The sequence below is a fragment of the Mirounga leonina genome, unplaced genomic scaffold (genome assembly GCF_011800145.1).
Source record: "Mirounga leonina isolate KUSES-001 unplaced genomic scaffold, KU_Mleo_1.0 Mir_82, whole genome shotgun sequence".
NCBI lineage: Eukaryota > Metazoa > Chordata > Mammalia > Carnivora > Phocidae > Mirounga > Mirounga leonina.
Window position 1 is genome coordinate 38,466,416 of NW_023270825.1, and position 22,175 is coordinate 38,488,590.

Sequence of the window (22,175 nt, forward strand, 5' to 3'; positions counted from 1 at the left end):
AGATAGATAGATAGATAGATAGATAGATAGATAGATAGATAGATAGATATCTCCAAGTGGAGATGTCATGGAGGCAGTTGGATATGAGACTGAAATTCAGGGGAAGAGACCCAGGCTAAGGACATAAAGTTTAGGGTCACCAGGAGCCCTAGTGAGTATAAAAGAAATCAGAGGAATAGTCCTGGGGTACTCCAATGTTTAGAAGATGGAAAGATGAAGAATATTCAGCAGAAAAAAAGAGGAGTATTCAGTGGAATAGGACGGAAACCGGAAGAATGTAAATAAGTGTCACACAGAGGAAGGAACAACTAACTACTAAACGCTGCTGAGCAGTCAACTAAGGTGAAGACTGACGACTGACTGCTGGATTTAGCAACTAAGTGCAAGTCACCGGTACAATAATTTCAATGGAATGATGGGGGAAAGCCTAACTGGAGTGGGTTCAAAAGAGAATAAGGGGGAAAAAAAAGAAAGAATGAGAGGAAGGGAAACTATCTGGCATAAACAAGTCTTCTAAGGAGTTTTGCTATGAAGGCATGGAGCCATATTGAAGGAATGTGGAGTCCTTCTTAAAACAGAAGAAATGACAGATTCTTTGTAAATGATAGGAAGAAAACAAAGGAAAAAAGATGATAAAAAAGAAGAAGAGAGAAGGGAGAGAGTGGCTGGAGGGATGCAGGTGAGAGCAGATGGGATCACAGCAGAAGTAGAAAAGCTGGCCTTAGATAAGAACACTAAGAGTTCACCCAAAGTAACAGAGCATATGGCACAAATGATAAATGGGAAGGTGTAAGTGGTGGCAAGAGCTTATAATTTAGTTCATTTATGATTCCATCTTCTCAGTGAAATAGAAATTGAAGATATCAGCTAAGAATGTAATCAAGGAGAATGTGTTGAAGGTTTGAGAGAAAGGAGAAGATATGAAAAAATCACCTCCTAATAGCAGAGTAAGCAAGTGAATGAACTAAGGAAGTTAATAAGGACTGTGTGATAGTGTCATAGGTCCACTAGACACCGAATTATAGTGATATCACTCTGCGAGGTTATGTGTTTTTCTTCAGGAACATTCAATTGCACAGGTGCGTGTGTGAAGTAGGCAGAGTCACATTTAACCATGGTTGGATTTTGCTAGAGGAGTAGGATGATAAAAGGGAGCAACAAGGGAGTGCTTGTAATAATGTACCATGAAACTCCAACTGGACAAAGAGGGGATATATGGACAAGAGAGTGAGGGAAAGTACAAAGGTACTTTGAATCAATGAATTCCCTCCTGCTGATAGCGATGTGGAGATCAGAGGGGACCTATGGGTTTATTCCATAAGCACAGAAGTTTCCCCAAAGAATCACAATAAGCCAACTGTTTCTGAGAGAGTATTGTGTACAACACCTTGCACTCTTTAAGGGTTTTGCATCAGTGGGAACTCATAATAAAAGCTTGTACTGACCAAAGCCTTGGCATTTTATATACATTACTGTATTTCATTCTCACAATAATCCCAAAAGGAAAGCATTATCATTACCATTTTATAGACAAACTAAGGCTAGAGAGATTAAAGTACCTTATATGCTACCTCAGCTCCTCAAAACAGTCTTCAGAGACCTCAATCCCTATATAAAATCCAAAATATCAGAATTTCACATGAAGAAATCCTTTATTTTTATAAAGATTAACATTTCCCTTGTACTCCAGGCAAATAAATGAAGAAGTTATTTTGTAAAGACTTATGATAGCCCTTTCTCTGACCAATCTGATCTGAGTAATACTCCTTTATGACACTCCAATACATTGAGGAAAAAAATTTAGCTACATGTTATTCTCTAGTCTTTTATGTGTGTGCATATATATACATATATATATATATGTATATATATTTTTTAAAAGCCTACCTCCATAGAGAATTTTACAATGACTGAAGGAGTTCAACGGAAGACAGGTGCATCAATGTATATGAAGAACCATGAAGAAGTTAGTTCATGGACCAAGCAAGCTACAAAAATAAAGGAAAAGAAAAAAGAGAAAGAAACAGAGGTTTTCAGTTCATACACCCCCTAAAGAAACAGAAAAGAACCAAGACAGTGTCAGAATTTTAAAGTTAAATACAGATGAACTGAAGGAAAAAAAAAACAGCATTACTTGGAAATCTTCCTAAATTGAGTATTACTTCCAAATAATTGAAATTAATAAAGCATGCTATAACATTTTAGTTAATGAAGACATAGTTGCCATATGGTTGACTAACATATTATTCTTTCAGTAGAATCCATAATAAAATAACCTATTAAGATGTTAAAAACTACCACAATTAGGTAAAAATAATCTTGTCACAGAGAGAAGCAGAATTTCAAAACATGAAATTTTTGAAATTTCAGCAGGATTTATAGATACTTATTTAATGCTATTATTCCTGAATTTGGGATGCTGTTATGAACAACTTGTACTTTCAGATTACTATCACTGCATTGTTTCCTAGTATTTTTATCTGCACTGTCACCCAAGCCCCTTGAAAGAAAAGGCATACATTTGCAAGCTGGATGACCAAAGGTGCTGGTACAAGTTATAGCTGTGAACTGTGGATCCTAAATCAGCTTTGCCTAAGAATCATCAGGAGGACTTTTAAAAACATATTTCTAAATTGCACCTCAGATTCTTGGAATTAGAATCCCTGTGGTTTATGAATCTCTGTTTATAAAAAGATCTGCAGGTATGTCTGATGGCATAGACAGATTAAATAGAGTAGAGCTAAGTATGCTCTGGAGAGTCTTAAAATTCTCAAGAAATACCTTTGGGCTTCTCTCACCTGTTCCAGCCAGAATCCTATTTTTATCTATTTTATGTATCTATTCTGCTTCTTAAAGTCTGAAAACTATAAAATCTGATAGAGCAGAGTGAATTCACCCACACAAGAATTAAACTCATGATTCTGGCATCAAAACTGACCTAATCCAAACATAAAAGAGACCAGACAGATAAAAAGACCACGATTGATGGACACAGAATATTTGTTAATGCCATAAGAAAAGCTCTACTAAAGCACTTCTGTAATTCATATACTTTTATTCATTGCAACTGAAGAGAACCTAATACATGACTGAATTAAAGTTCCAAATGGAAAAATGCATATACATATCTAAATTGTTTTAACTGCATATAATTCTGTCATTTCCAAAAAAACTACCTTATTCTAGACTTGCAATTAAAAATATAAAACTAAATAAATCTGAAGTTTAGTGACCTTGTCTCCTACAGAGCAGGCAGGAATAAATCTGAAAAGGTGTTCTCCTTGAGGAAATAATCACCCTAGGAGAAATATGATCAGAATAAACACCTGTCTACTGCTTCCCCATAACATAAAGTTTGGATTCTTTAAACCCCTTTCAGGGGTTTCCCCTAACCTACCCTAATCTAGAAAACTATGCTGTGTGCTACAGAGAAAGGCAGGTAAGTTTCCTCCTCCCATTCTGTCTTTAAATATTCTCCTAGGATTGGGTCTATCTATTCTGGCCTTTTGAAATTCTCCATTTCAACCACCCTGCCTAATAATAATGTACACCTGCTGGAAATTAAATTTGAGACATCCAATCCTATGTGTGGTTATCATCTCAAAGGGTTGCTTCAACAAATAACTCAGCATAATATTTTCACTCACCTGTCTGAATGCACATACTAAGCAGGAGGTGAACTGAGTAAGAAGCCAGGAGAGCAACTATCAACAGCAAGAAACTGAAATATAAAAGAGTACATGGTCAAACCCCCACAAAGTTTTCTTTTTTGAGGTATCTCATTACAAAACAAATTTTTTTCACATTCAAATGTTCACAGGGACTATCTTTGAGTAGTTGGATTATGGTTACTAAAGAAAATATTATTCTGTATTTACCAAATTTTATTTAAATGAAAATATACTGCTTTTAGATTAAAAAAAATAAATCAGAAAGAAACAAACTTTATTTAAAACAAAAACAATTTTCTCCTTCAGCACTCTTATCTGCTGACTGCTGGTTCAGCCATTCAGTGATCTTGTACTGTTTCCCTTTTATAACTATTTCTTCCTATTTTAAGTCTAAACAGAAGTTTTAGTTGTGAAATCTCATTGTCTTCTTTTTCCTTCCCTCCATCCCTCCTCTTCCAATGACTGTACCTCCCTATTATATCTTCACCTATAATACTGAGTTAAGACTGTATTTCCTAGGGGCATCTGGGTGGCTCAGTTGGTTGAGCATCCAATTCTTAGTTTCAGCTCAGGTCATGACTCCAGGGTCGTGGGATGGAGCCCCATGTCTGGCTCCCCAGTCAGTGGGGAGTCTGAAGATTCCCTCTCTCTCTCCCTCTTCCCCTCCCCCCACTCACATACCCTCACTAAAATAAATAAATCTTAAAAAAAAAGACTGCATTTCCTAGCATCCATTAAATACATACACACTCACCAAACCAAACCAAAGCAGTTAACACACATCTATTGACACAATTTGAAAAGGTACAAATAATGTAATAATTAGGGTCCTTTCACCAAAAGTGTGAAAAGAGACAATATGCATAATTTCCTACTTATTCTCAGGAGGATACGGACAGGACAAGCTTCTTAGAAAGCTGGCACTAGTGAGTGCCCCAAGAAGTTGAAGAAATTCTTTATGGTCTACTTAATACTTGTTATTAAGTAGCAAAGCTGAGAGGTACACTTACCATTTGTATACAAGTACACCTGTCAGTACACTTGAGGCCTCACAAAATAACAGTTTGGTATCACTAAATGGAAAATGTGACATGATTCAATAAGGACATGTTCAGTGGTATACATCTGCATGTAAGGCCCTGGAGTACAAAATGTGATTTTTCAAAGGGAACCCAAAAATGAGTCCTATGATTATGTCTTGCCTAAGATGTCAAATACAGTTTTGAAGTTTTAAAATTATGAAAGTTTGTTAAGAAACAAAACAAACAAGCAAAGAGGGAAAAAGAGAGATAGAGAAATCAAGAAATAGACTGTTAACTATAGAGAACAAACTAATGGTTACGGGGGGGGCGGTGGTAATAGGTGATGGGGATTAGGGAGCACACTTGTTGTGATGAGCACTAGGTGATGTATAGAATTGTTGAATCACTACGTTGTACACCTGAAACCAATATAATACTGTATATTAACTAAAGGGAATTTAAATTAAAACTTTTAAAAAATTATGAGGGGCACCTGGCACTCAGTAGAGCATGCTCAGGGTCGTGATTTCAAACCCCACATTAGTGTGGATCCTACTTAAAATTTTTTTTAGGTTTTAAAAATTATGAAAGTTTGTGCATATAACCCATTATAAAAGCAAGTTGGGGGGCGCCTGCGTGGCACAGTTGGTTGAGCGTCCCACTCTTGGTTTCTACTTGGGTCATGATCTCAGGGTCACAGGACAGAGCCCCGGGTCAGGCTTCTGGCCCAGGTGGAGTCTGCTTGAGATTCTCTCTCCCTCTCCCTCTGCCCCTCCTGCTTGTGCACACGCTCTCTCTCAAGTAAATCTTTAAAAAACAAAAAAAGGCAAGTGGGTTACTTAAAAATTGGTTTGCTTATCAAGAAATTAAAAATAAAAGCAGAAAATAAACCTAAATGAGACTCGATGCATTTTAAATTTCCTGGTAAGATAGATCTGCTTCTATTGATAAACAAAACAAACGCTAAATGCTAAAGATAAGGTCTAGTTCTAAAGGATTTCAGTTTCACAGGGAAACTAACTTGCAAACAAATCACTATAACACATTATAATAACAGAATGAATATACAAAGTACTATGGAAACGCAGAAAAGCCAGGAATGTCTCCTCTTTTGGGCCAACTGGAATGAGTCGAGTCTAGATGAAAAGGAATAGGCACAGAACACATGTCTCAGGGAAACAAGACTACCTAAGAGTAGGAAGACAGGAGAAGATGGGAGAGAAATGAAAAGATTATGAACTTAACCCTCATAAAATTGCTATTTATAGGTAATCTGTATGGCTGATAAACTTTAATTCACTTTGGCCAACTTGACACAACAAATAGCCACTCCTTAAGGTTATTATAAGCAAGTGTGGATCAAGTTTCCATTTTAAAAAATTAGCCACACTTTTGGATAAAAAATACAAATTATATTGCATCCCTCCAAGCTACAGACTGGCAACAATAGTAGGAAAATGCTAGAACCCCAGAAATAATTTAACTAGACACTGTATAACACCAGCTCTGGAGCCTATCTCTTTGCTTCTCAGTGTACTATCAAAATGGAAGAAAAATAAAATAAAAGTAACAGTAAAAGAAGAAAAAAAAAAACTCACCTAAATCCAAGGATGCCAGTATGAGCCATAACATAAGCTAAGCCAAGGATGCCACTTCCCATGATGGCATTCGTCATATTAAACACAGAAAAACCAAATGAAACACCTGGGGATCCCTGTCTGTAAAGTTCCTGCAAGCACACAAATTTAATAGTGTTAAAATGTTTGGATGGTGAAGTTCAAACTTCATCAAGAAATGAATGACAAGTTATGGAGAAAGTCTCCTGCAAACCACAGGCACTGTGTGACACACTAGTTTCTCAAGCAGCACTGGTTTCCTTTCTTCCCTTCCCACCTCTCACTAGTGCAGCGCCAGGAATCTTGTTTCTTAGGAAAATCATCTCCACCAGTACGGAGCCCAGGCAGACTTCGGGAAAAGCCATGATTAACCTTGTGACTGCAAAAGATGAAGACAGGATAGGAATGGGGTGGGACAGAGAGAAGGGAGATGGCCTCAGCTCGTGTGATTACTGAAGAAATCCTTAGTCAGCTTGGGGCTGCTGTAGACCATGGCTGCTCCCCAATACTGGGACTGCAAAAGTAATCTCTATATATTTAATGAATTAAGTCAGCTCAAATGCAAGGGTGGTCAGGAATACCTTGCAATGACGATATAATACATAGAAGCAATTCACGTTGCTCTACCGAAGATACCCTTGAAAACACCCTCTCCCAAAACAGCATTTGGGAGCAAAGTCCTAGAAACTGTTACAGAGCAGGGACTTGAGTTAAAAGGCTAAGGACCCACTGCACAGGCTTTAGGGCCAAGGAAGTACCTATGGACTTATCACCAGGCCACCTCCACTCCTTCACCGCTAAGGATTTCTGTATGAAGATGTTTCTTAGGCAGCCAATGACTAAGTCTAGAAAGAAAAATCTTGTTGACTCTGGCAAAAACCTCACAAGACTGGTGGAGGGAACAGGAAGTCCACAAAGACACTCACAAACAGCACTGAGTTACATAACGCTAGGGCTGCTCATCCAGTCAGCCTCTTCCACCTGTGCCTGCGCCTTCAGCTTTTCTTTCTGAGCCATGTTACGCTGCTAGCACATTCATACACTCCGCCGGATCTCATCCGCCTCTGGCTGCTGCCTTAGGGCGCCATCCGCCAAGAGTCAGGCTCCAGCTTCTCCCTTATCCCCATGCCACACCCCCACCTCCTTCTTTTCCCGGTCTCACTTGCCAGGCATTTCAGGGAAGCCCGGAGGCCTTCAGCACCGAGAAGGAGCGGAGGCCACTTACGTTGCTTAGCAACGGGCTCAACTCTTCCGCCTCCGCCTCTTCGGGCTGCTGGGCAGAGACGTACCAGCTCCGCTCAGCGTTGACGATCCCCCAGGGTGCCTCCATACTGCTCGCTGGCCGACTACCAGGTCCATGTGCGAGCTACCACCCCAGCCCTCCAGTCGTTAGTCGCATCGGAGGCGGGGCTGTGGGCCCGGCCCTTCTGAGTTCCGGTACCTCACCAGGGCGGGGAAGAAAGGAGGGAATCGACGCGATCTGATGACGCTCGCCCCTCGGTGGCGAACGGTGATGATGTCATCGAGGGCCAGCCTTCCGCGAGCGGCCCATTTACGAGCTGCACCAGAGCATGAGGTGAGGGGTCTATTCTCGGAGTCAACCGCGGAGCGATGCCAGGAATTGGGATGGTGACGTCGGTGAGGTGGTGACCGCAAAGCCCCTGAGGGGAGAGGCTGAGGGTCGGGCGGCAGTACCCGTCCACCACGATCTGCTCCCCGCCGCGCGCCTCTTGGGCGCAGAAACGTCGCGAGGTCACCCACCGCCTGGGTGCTGAGCCTAGGTCCGAGTAGTGGCTAGGAAGGAATGTGTTTAATCTTTTCAAAAGCTTTCTGAAAGAGCCTTTCATTTTACACGTGGGAAACCGAGACTCGGGTTAAGATATTACAAGATCACACAGCTGGTTAACTGCTAGCCGAATTTGAACCCTGACTGTGAAGTTTGAGAATTGCTTTACAGGGTCCTGGGGCAGGGCCCTTTCCCCTGCTAATTGGTTCTTTGGTATTTTAGAAGGCAAAGTGAATAACTGATACTATGGATGAATGGAAGGGGCATGTAACATTTAGCAAATCCTAGTCCTCAGAATACCAAAACCTCAAGTCATAGGCAGGACTTGTAGTAAAACATTGAAGACAAACAACGTAGCAATATATTAAGACCACGGGCTCTGAAGTCCGTCAGACCTGGTTTTTAATCCTTGCTCAGCCGCTTACAGCAGCGAGACTGGGTGAATTAACCTACTTCTGACCTTTAGTTTGCTCGTTTACAAAATAAGGATGTGATATCACACACCTTCCAAGATTGATAATGTGTGTAAAGCATGTAGCAGTCAGAAGAATATCCTAGTAAATATTGCCATTGGTAAAGTCTTAAGTATAATGACCATTTCATTTAGAGGTGATCTTTTAACTCAAATCTCAGACTTCCAATCCCACATGTATGCTATAGAAAATTGTGGGTGGAGAAGTTCATAGACTATAGGGAGGCTGATGGATCACTAAGCCCTTGTCGTGGCAGCAGGTGGGTTGAAGGTGCAAATTTATCATTTATTGCTAATAAAAGACAACATATCATGGAAAAGATAGTATACTTGTCACCACTAGAAGTTTTAATTATCAGCATTTAGCGGTTGTTTAAAACTGTAGAATTCAGATTTTTTTTAAGATTTTATTTATTTAGAGTGGGGAGAGGGGCAGAGGGAGAGAATCTCCCGCAGACTTCCTGCTGAGCACCGGGCCTGATGCAGAGCTCAATCTCATGACCCTGCTATCATGACCTGAGCCTAACTCAAGAGCCCCACGCTTAACTAAGCCACCCAGGCACCCCTAGAATTTAGAGTTTTATTCTTAAGCTATTGTGAACATGTAAGTTTGTAGTTTTATGGTATTTTTTTTAAATGCATACTTTTTTTTAGGATCTTATGGAGGCCATTTGGATTCTCAAGAACACTTTTCAAAGTGGAAAGCTGTAGAATATCTGAATCAGAATCACTGACTCCACTAGCTTGGACATCACAGATACAGAAGCTTAGCAGAGCACCTGGTATTTTCTTGTTGGATCAAAGAAAAAGATTCTCAACCATGCCTGAAATAGAATCAGACCAGAGAGACTCTGAATTGTTTTCACCACCCTCTAATGTTCGAGGAATGACAATACTTGATAGAACAGCTTTTAAAAAGACAGTAACCATCCCAGTGCTTAAAGTAAGGAAAGAAATAGTCAATAAATTGATGCGATCCCTTAAAAGGGCAGCACTGCAGCGCCCAGGCATAAAACGTGTGATTGAAGATCCAGAAGATGAAGAAAGTAGACTAATTATGTTGGATCCCTATAAAATATTTACTGATGATTCCTTTGAAAGAGCAGAACTCAGTATTTTAAGGCAGCTTAATGTCAATCCACAGATATCTAAATATAATTTGGAACTAACTTATGAAAACTTTAAGTCAGAAGAAATCTTGAAAGCTGTGCTTCCGCAAGGTCAAGATGTGACTTCAGGTTTTAGCAGAGTTGGACATATTGCCCACCTGAACCTTCGAGATCATCAACTACCTTTCAAGCATTTAATTGGTAGGTATGTCTTTCATGTACTAGAAAGTAATTAGCAAGTTCTAATTTTAGTTTTTAAAATTATTTTCTTAGATGTCAAATTACAGAAGCAGGACATTTTATCATTTTAATTTTAAACTGGATCTTGGGCTACATACCCTCTCTTTTGAGAATAGTTTTGGAATATTCTTTTTTTTTTTTTTAATATTTTATTTATTTATTTGAGAGCGAGAAAGCGAGCATGTGAGAGAGAGAGCACGAGTGATGGAGAGGGAGAAGCAGGCTGCCCATCGAGCAGGGAGCCCGATGTGGGGCTCGATCCCAGGACCCTGGGATCATGACCTGAGCCGAAGGCAGACGCTTAACCGACTGAGCCACCCAGGCGCCCCGTTTTGGAATATTCTTTCCCGAGTGATAGCAAAGCTCTAAAAATCATTTCAGGCTTTTGTGTATACAGTATACAAGCATAGATTAAACTCAAATCTTTCGCTTTGGCAGAATTCTTTGGCATCTTGTCATTTTGGTACACAGGACTTATTTGACCCTCAGGACTATGTTGAATTCTAGGTTTCTTAAATTTGAGTGTTTTACCATGAAAAGTGCAAGACCTTTACTCATGTTTTGATTCAACTGATTGAGCCTCTTCTATATGTCAGGCACCATACTTTGTTTTTTAGTGCCCTTATCCTTTTAGAAATGGTGCTTTTGTGGGATGCCTGGGTGGCTCAGTCAGTTAAGCGTCTGCCTTCAGCTCAGGTCATGATCCCGGAGTCCTAGGACTGAGTCTCACATGGGGCTCCCTGCTCAGCAGGGAGCCTGCTTCTCCCTCTGCCTCCTGCTCCCCTTGCTTGTGTGCGCTCTCTCTCTTCCTCTCTGACAAATAAATAAATAAAATCTTTAAAAAAAAAAAAAAATGATGCTTTTCTATGTTGTACCTCCGTAAGCCCAAGTTTGAGCCTGGGTCCTTTATCCTTTGGGATAAGAAAGAAGACGACTAATCACGATTGCAGTTAACCTTATACAAATATTTGATGTCCATGTATTCTCCAGATTAATTTTTTTTAATGTAGAGTAATTGTCAGCACTTCTGGGAATTATTTTCACCTTTAAAATGTAGTTCTCAATATTTTGCATGGGTAGAATTTCAGAAATAGGCTGTTATGCATTTCCTTTGTTTTTATTGATGGACGGGGCTAATAATATAAAAAAATATCTAAGCAGATCTTTATAATTATAACTGGGTGCAAATGTCAAGGATAAGCTTTGCTATGAGTCATTACTTGTCATAACTCAAACATGCCTTTTGGCATCCCTACTTTATAAAGGGGCATTCAAAGATTAAAAGTGAAACATTCTCATACAGTGATAATTTTAAAGCTTTTACTATAGACTTTCAGAATTGGTTTTGGTTTTTTTATTTCATGCCTCATTTCAAACTCCTGTAACCTTAAAAATTGAGTTCTGATACTTGAAGCAGAACAGGATAAGAACAATGATTGGCTAGAGTTTATTGATATTATCATATTCAAAATCAGGTATCTAATTATCAGAAAGAAACTGGACAAATTTTGGTTATATATCAGTGTATTTGTATTTTTGAGTACTTTTTACTAACTTACAAATCAAGTTATCTTTTTTTTTTTTTTTAAAGATTTTATTTATTTATTTGACAGAGAGAGAGAGAGAGCACAGGTAGGCAGAACAGCAGGCAGAGGGAGAGGGAGAAGCAGACTCCCCACCGAGCAAGGAGCCCAATGTGGGGCTCGATCCCAGGACCCTGGGATCATGACCTGAGCCGAAGGCAGACGCTTAACGACTGAGCCACCCAGGCGCCCCTCCAAATCAAGTTATCTTTATGCAGTGAGATTAGCATATAGATTCTTAAAAATTTTTTAAGTGCTGAAAAAAAGGTAGACTAATTAAAGGGCATCAATATACCATTTCTGGTGTATTTTATTATCTTTGTAGCTTTTTCGGCTCTGGCACATATTTGACAAAAAGAACAATTTAAGTAAATGAACATTGTATTTAGATAAGACTCTAAAGAATGTTTCTTTTTTTTTTTTTAAGATTTTTTTATTTAAGAGAGAGAGCGCACAAGAGAGCGGGTGGGAGGGCTAGAGGGAGAGGGACAAGCAGACTCCCCACTGAGCAGGGACCCTGAGATCATGACCTGAGCTGAAGTCAGATGCTTAACCAACTTAGCCACCCAGGCACCCCAAGAATCTATGTTTCTTTTATTTGAAAACTTATTTTGCTGTTCTATATTGCCAAAGGGAAGGCATCTGTTTCAAGCACACAGTAAAGCAGACATTTGGTTTGGGGCCAATGGGGACAGGCTGGTGATTTCTGAGATCATTTGTTGCCATGCTCCTTACAGCTCTTCTTTCTGTTCTTTACCTTATGGTCTACCTTTTTGCTTATTGTTGTGTATTGGTCCATTTGAGATTTAGTAAAAAAAACATGGAAAAATATTAGGTAGATCCAAACGCCTAGAAAATTTTTCTTTCTTTATTTTTTTTAAGATTTTATTATTTGACAGAGAGAGAGTGAGAGAGCATAAGCAGGGGGAGCAGCAGAGGCAGAGGGAGAAGCAGGCTCCCTGATGAGCAGGGAGCCCGATGCAGGGCTCGATCCCAGGACCCTGGGATCATGACCTGAGCTGAAGGCAGACGCTTAATGACTGAGCCACCCAGGAACCCCGTTATGGGTACATTTTTAAAGAAAAATTTTTGAGGGGCACCTGGGATGGAGCCCCACATTGGGCTCCCTGCTCCACGGGAAGCCCGCTTCTCCCTCTCCCACCCCGCTGCTCGTGTTCCCTCCCTCTCTGTGTCTCCGTCAAATAAATAAAATCTTAAAAATATATATATACCCATATGGTTTTTTGTGTTTGTATTGAAGGCTACAATAACTTTCCTAATCTGTTGAATTTTTAGAATTGCATGCCACTATATACACACTAGATGCAATTTTTGGGTCTATAAACCAAAAGAAAATGGTTTATTTCCATTTCATATTTTCAGTTTTATTTTACAACCAACTGGCAATATTTATTATGGATTCTTCTCTTTCAGGCCAAGTTATGATTGACAAAAATCCAGGAATCACCTCAGCAGTAAATAAAATCAATAATATTGATAATACATACCGAAATTTCCAAATGGAAGTACTATCTGGAGAGAAGAACATGATGACCAAGGTATGGAGTATTTTATTGTCTCCTAGGTACAGATTATATCAATTAATGTTTAGAATCTTAATAGATGACAAAGATTGAAAATATTTATGATAACCTAGTATTGATGAGTATGTGAGAATGTGAGCATTTGTATATCCTTTTGATGGGAGTGCAAATTTGATACAAATACTCAGGAAGAGTATATGGTAATATATTGCCATTTTGAATAGGTACATCCTCTGACCTAGCATTGCATTTACAGGAAGTTATTTCAAGGATATAATTGGACAAAACTGTAATGATGTATGTACTAGGTTCTTCATCATTTTTATAACAAAACAAACAAAGGAACGGAAACAACCTAAATGTTCATCAACGAATTGATCAAATTCTGGTATATAAAATAATATATAGAGTAGTATATAGAATATCGCTCTTATTTTAACTAAATATTTATGTAAATATGCACATATATTAGAATGTTAACAGCGGGCATATTTTTATTTGATGTAGTTACTAGTGACCTTTGTTCTCATCTTTATACTTTTCTACTGAGCACATATTTCTTTTATAAGAAAAACAAATCTATTTCAAAGAAAAAATATTTTTAATATGTAGGAACAAATTCCTGGTACCCCCAAAATATCATCCTCTACCCCCAAAATCCTCTGGAGTGCTGGAGAATATAAACTTTTTTAAGCCAAAAGTCTTAGATGATTATATATTAACATATGAAATTTTGTACCCAAGCTAGGAAATAGGTTAAACTCTCTTCATAACTTGAAAAAATTTTAATAACAAAGTCCTCTTAAAATGTTAGATATGTCTTTTTGTTTGTTTCAAGTTCTTGTTTAAATTCTAGTTAGTTAACATATAGTGTAATGTTGGTTTCAGGAGTAGAATTTAGTGATTCATCACTTACATGTAACACCCAGTGCTCATGACATCAGGTGCCCTCCTTAATGCCCATCCCCCATCTAGCCCATCTCCCTGCCCACCTCCCCTCCAGCAACCCTCAGTTTGTTCTCTATAGTTTACAGTCTCTTATGTCTGCTTCCCTCTCTGCCCCCCCTCCCCCTACATTCATCTGTCTTTTTTCTTAAATTCCACATATGAGTGAACTCATATGGTACTTGTCTTTCTTTGACTGACTTCTTTTAAACAGGACTTCATAAAACTCAGAGTTTGCAAAATAATCATTTTTTAAGATTCTGGGCCACATAGACTTAGGTGAATATTTTAGGTATAATATTATTTCGCCATAATTTAATAGTAGCAGAATATTAAAATGCCACTTACTACACGCTTACTATTAGGCCTGAGCTAATGTTTTAAATATAACAAATTCTGAGAAGCCCACAAGATAATGGTTGTTGTTTTTAATATTCTCTTTATGCAGATGAAGTAACAAGGTATGATTGTGCAGGGTGTTTGGAGCCAGGCTTCTGACTCCAGAGTTCATGCATGGTCTTTCCCTGTATAACCTCCATGGCCTACTGCTTGTATATAATGTATGAGTTCTGTTATGGCAAGTAAGATTTGAGTGTGAATCCTTTGCTGGGATCAGTGCTTAGCTCATCATACACTGATTGAATACTGCATATTCTTCATTTGGTACAGCCATTTAGGATAGCAGGTGGCATCATTCTCCGCGATCTAAAAGTTCTGAGAAACTTACATAATTTTTTAAATGGCTTCTGATTTCTTAAGCCAACTAAAGTTTGTTCTTAAGATATATTTAATACTTAGCATATATACCATATAATAAATGTAAAAACTCACTCAGTATAATTTCTTTGCTCCAAACAGAATCACATTTAAGTTTGACTTTAGGAGCTCATGCAACATCTAAGTACTTTGTGTGTATATTGTGAGTAAAAAGATTCCTGATGCTGACTGGGTGAGTGAGATATCAAAGACAGTGTGAGTAAAACCAGAAGGATACTTAGAATGTATTTTTTTTTTTTAAACTAGTACTGTGCTTCACATTAAAAAGGGGGAGTAGAAAGGATATTTCAGGAAAAGCATTCCAAGACATATTCAGAACCTTCCAGTTTGTGTATCTAGAAAGAGTTTTAGTTGGCAGAATAATGAAGGAACATTTCCAACTCTGGAGCCTTAACATGGCCAGAGCATCTGATGTGGTTGGGAAGAAAAAATATTTACACAAATTTGAAGGCAGAATATTCCATGAAGGCAGAATACAGAAAATATATCTCTATCAGATTTATGGACCTTAGGAACTTTTTTGGCCCTTTGATTCTTCATCCATTAAAATAAGGGCTGAGGTCACATTCCATGACTTAAACTGATGGCTGAGGTCACATTCCATGACTGTAATTTTAATTTTGTTTTCTATTTTCTGTCATGTTTATCATAGTCCCAAAAGAAATGGCATGAAGTCTTAAATGTGTTCAAGACTTAGCTTCACTGTATATATTTAATCAATGAAAACTCAAATTTGGGAAAAAAGAAAATAGCAGAATGATTTGTTGTATACACTGGCTCTAATTTGTAGACATGAAACTTGCAAAGTCCAAGTAACTATCTAAAAACATAGTAAAATACCTCAAAATTCATTGGTACATGGCAGATCTATATCATGCCTCCCTCTTACAAACTGAAAACTAAGGAAGCTTATTTGCTGAGTGGAAGTGCTATCTGCAACTTAACTAGGCATCATGAAGATGTGTGTGGTGTGTTGTTTCAAATTATGGGTTTATTTCCCTCTCCATCAGGTGACAAAATAGAGTATGATTAAGCCAGTCAGTTGGCCTGTCTGAAAAATTCCTCATGTGATTTGGGAACCACTTTATGGCCCATTAGAGTGAGATGGAGAGACTTTTCTCATGTCAGAGTCTTAATATGGGTTGTTAACTGGCCTCAAAGATAGCATAAACACTAGAATTCTAATTAAAAGGCACTGTTATTTGCTCTTAAATGTAAATGTCTGTGTGTGGGTATATCCATCCAGTATTCATGGCTGGAACTTAAGACTAAACAGGTTAATCAAAGTATAATACCTTTTTCAGGTTCGAGAAAACAGCTACACCTATGAATTTGATTTCTCGAAAGTCTATTGGAATCCTCGCCTCTCTACAGAACACAGTCGTATCACAGAACTTCTCAAACCTGGGGATGTACTATTTGATGTTTTCGCCGGGGTTGGGCCTTTTGCTGTTCCAGTAGCAAAGAAAAACTGCACTGTATTTGCTAACGATCTCAATCCTGAATCCCATAAGTGGCTGTTGCACAATTGTAAATTAAATAAAGTGGACCAAAAGGTGAAAGTCTTTAACTTGGATGGGAAAGACTTCCTTCAAGGACCAGTCAGAAAAGAGTTAATGCAGCAGCCAGGACCACTGTCAAAAGAAAGAAAACACTCTGTGCACATTGTCATGAACTTGCCAGCAAAGGCTATCGAGTTTCTCGGTGTTTTCAAATCGCTTTTGGATGGGCCACCATGCAGCACTGAGCTCCTTCCCATAGTGCACTGTTACAGCTTTTCCAAAGATCCTAATCCTGCTAAGGATGTTCAGCAACGAGCTGGGGCTGTGTTAGGCATTTCCTTGGAGGCATGCAGTTCAATTCACCCAGTAAGAAATGTAGCCCCTAACAAGGAAATGTTATGTATCACCTTCCGGATTCCTGCTGCTGTACTCTACAAGAACCAGACCCTAAACCTAGGTGAGCAGTTTCTGGGAAATTAAATGTAAACTGTAATAGCCTTCATGGAGCTTTCTTAGGCTACATATATATTTTATTTATTAAATTTGGAAATATCTTAAACTAATTCTAGTTAGATTTTTCAATTCAGGATTCCTTGCCACTCAGTTGTGACTCGTTTCCCCCAATTTTACAAATATTAGCATGGCATACACACTGTTCAGTCTAGTAGAAGGCTATTTCATTAAAATAATAAATTCTCGCAGGAATGTTACTATTTGATGTATAAGTTGAGTATTAAAAATCTTTAAAATGCCTATATTATTTGCTTTTTAAAAGTATTTTCCAATGTTAAGTATTTTAACTAATACAGGTTTTCTGGATTTGTTACAGAGAATCATGATGATCCACCTCTTAAACGCCAGAGGACAGATAAATAAAGTCTTTTCAGAAGAAAAAACTCAAATTTCCTCAGTCACTTAATTGGAAACATTTTCTCCCTCTCCCCACTAGACCTTTACATAATGAAATATAATTTGTATGACTTCATAAAATTTTAGCAGTTAACTTTAGTATTGAACATTTCTATTTTACCCTTGTTGTCTTATAAGTTGAAGATTATCAAATTAAAATTTAAATGACATAAGTCTACTAAGTATAGTTTATCTGTTATAATCTTACAATCTAAATTATATCTAATTCTTCATTAAATATATTTAAATATTGACTGTCTCCCGGGAAAATAGTTTTTGAAGGTGGGATAATTCCTTGCTAAGAAAGTACTAATACCACTTTGCAGTGATCCTCAGTGTCTAAATTTTATATAAGTACCCCTAACTTATCACTGTATAAGTAATAAAAATGAAATCATTTAGATCAGGGATGGCAAACTATGCCTGGCAGGCCAGATCTAGCCTACCACCTGTTTTTGTATGGCAGATGACTGGAGAATGGTTCTTATACTAATGATTGAAAAAATTAAATCTTGTGACATGAGAATTATATGAAATTTGAATTTCAGTGTCCATAAATACAGTTTTTTTGGAACACACCATGCTCATTTGTTTATGTTCTGTCTGTGGCTGCTTTTATGGCGTAATGACAGCACAGTTGAGAAGTTACAACACACACAAAGTGATTCTCAACAGTTCATACTGCTACTCGGCATACTTCCAATCACCAGGGACATGGTTGTTACTCAACAGCATTTTGAGTGCCATGTAAATCACCAAGCTATAATATTATTGCTAGTGTATATTCATTATTTCAAAACAAGAAAAGTGGACTTCTAATGCGCTTTTAAGGCACATTGTGTGAGTGTGAATTATTTTGATACTGAATTAGGTAACAAAGCATCTATACCTGAGCTGAAATACAACGTATGTTGACATTACCAATAGAGGCACTCGTCATAGGATTTCCCTCACAAGCAAGCCAACTGTCAGAAAAACTAGAAATTTAATCTGGAAATATCTCAACATAGCAGAACTTCTTCACAAAATAAAAAATGAAAATGAGGGTGCAACTGAAGTCTCCAAGTGACTCTCTTGTAAGCCAAGCAAGGAGAGCCGTTTACTATTGATGGTGAGTTAATTGTATTTGAACGCAGCAGCCAAAGAAATGTATCCAGAGAAAAATTGTTTAGGACTATTGGCCTTTTGGCAAGAACAGTTGCTCAGAGAGTTTAGGACTTTGTGAGCAGAATCAAGTCAATTCAGAAAGTAAATGATTTTGACTCTTGATGAGTTGCCAGATGTTACTAATACTGTTCAGGTCTTGTTTGAGACATCAGTGCTGAATTTAGAGTTACTGAAGAACTAGCTTCTATGAATACTCTGTAAGGAACAACTATGGGTATTTTTTTAAAAGTTGAGAAAACACCAATTCTGTACAACCTGAAGTGGAATCTGCTATGATGTGTTACAACTCTGGTAAAACATGCAAAGTAGAAAAAGATCTAGTTGGAAAAATATATAAAGCTTGTGAAAATGTAACATATTAAAAACCTGTGGTTATTCACTCTATTATTCACCAGCAAGTACCCTGCAGAAGATATTTGAATCTGTCATGTGTTACTGAACCAGTAGTGTTAATGGTAAATTTCATTTGCTTTCATGGATTCTAACCATGATTGAATTCTGTCAGAAATTGCTCAACCTAAATTCGATTTGCTTAGCAATTGTGAAGTTTGATTGCAATTTTTTGAGCTCAGGGTCAAGACTGAAATTTTTCTTAACAAGAGGAACTACTCTTAAACATTATTCTAGAACACTGAAAGGCTCTGGAAATTAGCTTTTGCTAATGACTTGAGAGTAATTCTTAAAGATTTTAACCTATAATTATTAGGCAAACATAACTTCATTGTGAAACTGTGGTCATCATTTCAACAACTGACATTTGAATCGCAGTATCTTGTGTTACACATTTCTCATGCTATCGAAAATTAAGAAACAAGATTTCCCTCAAATTAGCAGTGGATACATTTTCTGTGTTCAACATTTTTGGGACCTTGGTGAAAATGCAAATAAAAGGAAATTTACATATCTCAAAATCCATTTACCTATAATTGAGCTTCTACCTGCGATTGGAAGTGATTAATGTACTATGTAATGACATGCTATAAGGCAAATACCAAGGGAAGAATCTAATAGGGTTTTACAAATGCCTTCTAAGTGATGAATATGCCCAGTTAAAATCTTACACTTCTAGGGCGCCTGGGTGGCTCAGTTGGTTAAGCGACTGCCTTCAGCTCAGGTCATGATCCCACGGTCCTGGGATCGAGTCCCGCATCGGGCTCCCTGCTCTGCGGGGAGCCTGCTTCTCCCTCTCCCACTCCCCCTGCTTGTGTTCCCTCTCTCGCTGTGTCTCTCTCTGTCAAATAAATAAAATCTTAAAAAAAAAAAAAAAATCTTACACTTCTAGACTGATGCCAGTATTCTGGCAGTATCTATCTGTGTGAAAAGACATTTTTAGAGATGAAATTTGTAAAATCTCATTATAGATAACCATTAACAGGTAATCATTTACAACTGATTTTGATGATAGGAAACACTTAGAACCCCAATTAAAGGACCAGTGTTATTCCCCCAAAAAGGAGTTACAAACAATGCAATTATATATAACCAATTATATTTTGAATTTTGTTCATTAAAATATTGTACCAACTTATTTTACCACAAAGCCTAAAATATTTACTGTCTGGCCCTACAGAAAAAGTTTGAGGACCACTTATCTAAGTCATTACAAACTCAAATGCCTTCAGAAGCGAGGCAGGTAATATAAATAGATGAAGGCAATAAATGGTAAGAAGTGTAGGAAAGTAATGAATTGGAGCCCTCATTCCTTATCTAAAGGCACTTAAAAATGATTTTTGAAACTCAACCAAACTTCCTCTCTGCAAGACCTTGGGGGTTAATTCAGCCAGGGATTGCCAGTTTGGGACTTCTAATTTTCTTCTCCTCCCTCCCTTCCAAGTGAGGAGTATGTAGGTGAAGGGTCGGAAAGCTTTCGGTAAAGGACCAGGCAGTATTTTAGGCTTTGCAAGTCATAAGGTCTCTTTTTGCTGCTCAACTCTGTTGTAGTAGCCCCCCAGAGCAGCCATAAACAATACAGAAACACTGTATGCCAAAACAACTTTATGGGCACTGAAATTTGAATGTCATATGCTTTTCACTTGTTAAAAAGTATATGATTTGGCTTTTTTCAACCTTAAAAAAATGTAGACATCAATCTTAGCTCATGAAGCATACAGAAACAGGCAGCAGTTGGATTTGGCCAGGGGTCTACAGTTGGCCTGATCTAGGTGAAGAGAATTTTAATTTGCAGGTAGGAGTAAGAATTTTTTCCTAGTACTGTACATTGATATGCTAGGTTATAATTATTAAATATGGGTACAAATGATGTTTTTATTCATGGAAAGTGGTAAGATTCTTGCCTCTATTTAGTCAAATATGCAGCCTCTATTAACATTTTAACTCCTCCCCCTTTTCCCTCAGAGTGGATAAGTGAATGTATGGAGTTATTTCATTATTTAAATCTAGGCCCACCCTAAAGTTTTAAACGTGATACCTGGTAACTGAACTCTTGATGTCCACTACTAAATGACAGCTATAAAGCTCACTGGATACAATTTTTTAAGTTTCTTAGCTTTTTGACAAGTTTTCTGTCACCTTAATTGGATTTTGAAATAATTACCACCAGTTGACAGCCTAAAGATAAGAAGCTTAGGTCAAATATTTATTGAATGAAATTAAGGAATACTAATAGTGCATTCCAACTATGATGTAAATGTATTCGATACCATTAATATCTGTTTAAAAGGAAGGTAGTTAATAGTTAAATGATGTTCTACATAATGAATTTCTCAGAACTTCTCTCAAGGATATAAATAAGGTTATTAAGTTGATGTCATTTATATGCCATAAAATAACTAGACACTTGATCTGTAAAACTTCCTGGAAATCTTAAGAAGTTTGATTACTCAGACTTGGTTCTACACAGCCTGTTGTTTATTAGCTTGACAGTTTGATATTCAACTCTGGAGCATGGATTCTGACCACTTGGGTTCAAATCCACTCTGCTACTTTTAAGTTGTATTGACCTTCTGCAAGTTAGTTAACCTCCCTATGCCTCAGCTTCTCCATCTGCTAAAATAGGGAAAATAATACTAGCATTGTAAAGATTAGGTAATAATACACAATACATGAAGCACAGTGCTTGGTGCTTAGGTAATGCTCAGTAGTTGTTAGCTATTGTTTCTGGGCTAGTATTGTACGATGTTAAAAGACTTAATTGATGTCTATGAAAGGCTTGTACAGCCTTTTGTCTCTGATAGAGGAAATCAATAGGGGGATGGGGATAACCTCATCAATTTAGAGTATTTCTGTTATTTAGTGAATTGTCATTAAGTTACCTTTCACCATTCCCTTCGCTCTAATAAGGTCAGTTAACAACTTCTTATTTGGCCTATTGAACAAAGCACAGCAATAGTAAGAACAAAATATTTACAAATGTATAAAGGTTTTGGAATTCAATTTATTTGCCAAATCAGATGCAGGCAATTTCCACAATAATGAGGTAGGCTCGAAAAACGTTTTGAAAGACTTTAAAGTGTTCTATTAATTAGTTCATTCATTTAAATACATTATACAAGGTACTGAGAACAAGTAATAGTATTTCTTTTGTAAAGGCTGGATACTGTACTTCAGCAGCTGAGTACAGCAAAGTCCTAACTTTAAGTCAACGTTCTCACTATTCTTTGAACAGATTTATAGACTGTACTTAAAATCCCACTCCTCAATTGGGGAATGCTAATAGATACGAAAAATAGAAGGCAGCCTGTGAAGTACAGACAGAACTAGACTTAAAAACAAAAAGCAAACAATTTTAATTCTGACTTTTTACTAACTTGTGTATATGATCTGAGCCTACTCAATTATTTGATGCCTTGGTTTTCTTAGTTATGAAAGACTG

General features: G+C 37.7%; 2 protein-coding genes across 5 annotated transcripts in view; one reads left to right on the forward strand and one right to left on the reverse strand.

Moving 5' to 3' along the window:
- The window catches only part of SLC38A6 (solute carrier family 38 member 6), a 61,979-nt gene extending 54,210 nt beyond the window's left edge, over positions 1-7,769 (reverse strand). The window contains exons 1-3 of one of the 4 annotated variants that reach the window (XM_034993187.1): positions 7,535-7,769; positions 6,292-6,422; positions 3,648-3,721 (exon numbers count right to left, since the gene is read on the reverse strand). In XM_034993187.1, the coding sequence (XP_034849078.1) occupies positions 3,648-3,721; positions 6,292-6,422; positions 7,535-7,639 (310 nt within the window). In that variant the 5' untranslated portion in view covers positions 7,640-7,769. Of the gene's footprint in view, positions 1-3,647; positions 3,722-6,291; positions 6,423-7,235; positions 7,440-7,534 lie in introns of those variants that run through there. The other 3 variants (XM_034993186.1, XM_034993188.1, XM_034993189.1) reach the window with 3 other exon arrangements.
- Positions 7,770-7,806: 37 nt separating this feature from the next.
- TRMT5 (tRNA methyltransferase 5) lies at positions 7,807-17,723 on the forward strand. Its single transcript, XM_034993185.1, is given in 6 exon segments — positions 7,807-7,885; positions 9,222-9,877; positions 12,934-13,058; positions 16,070-16,724; positions 17,097-17,134; positions 17,136-17,723. Coding segments are annotated over 6 exon segments (1,530 nt in total). The 5' UTR covers positions 7,807-7,880; the 3' UTR covers positions 17,187-17,723.
- The last annotated feature ends 4,452 nt before the right edge of the window (positions 17,724-22,175 follow it).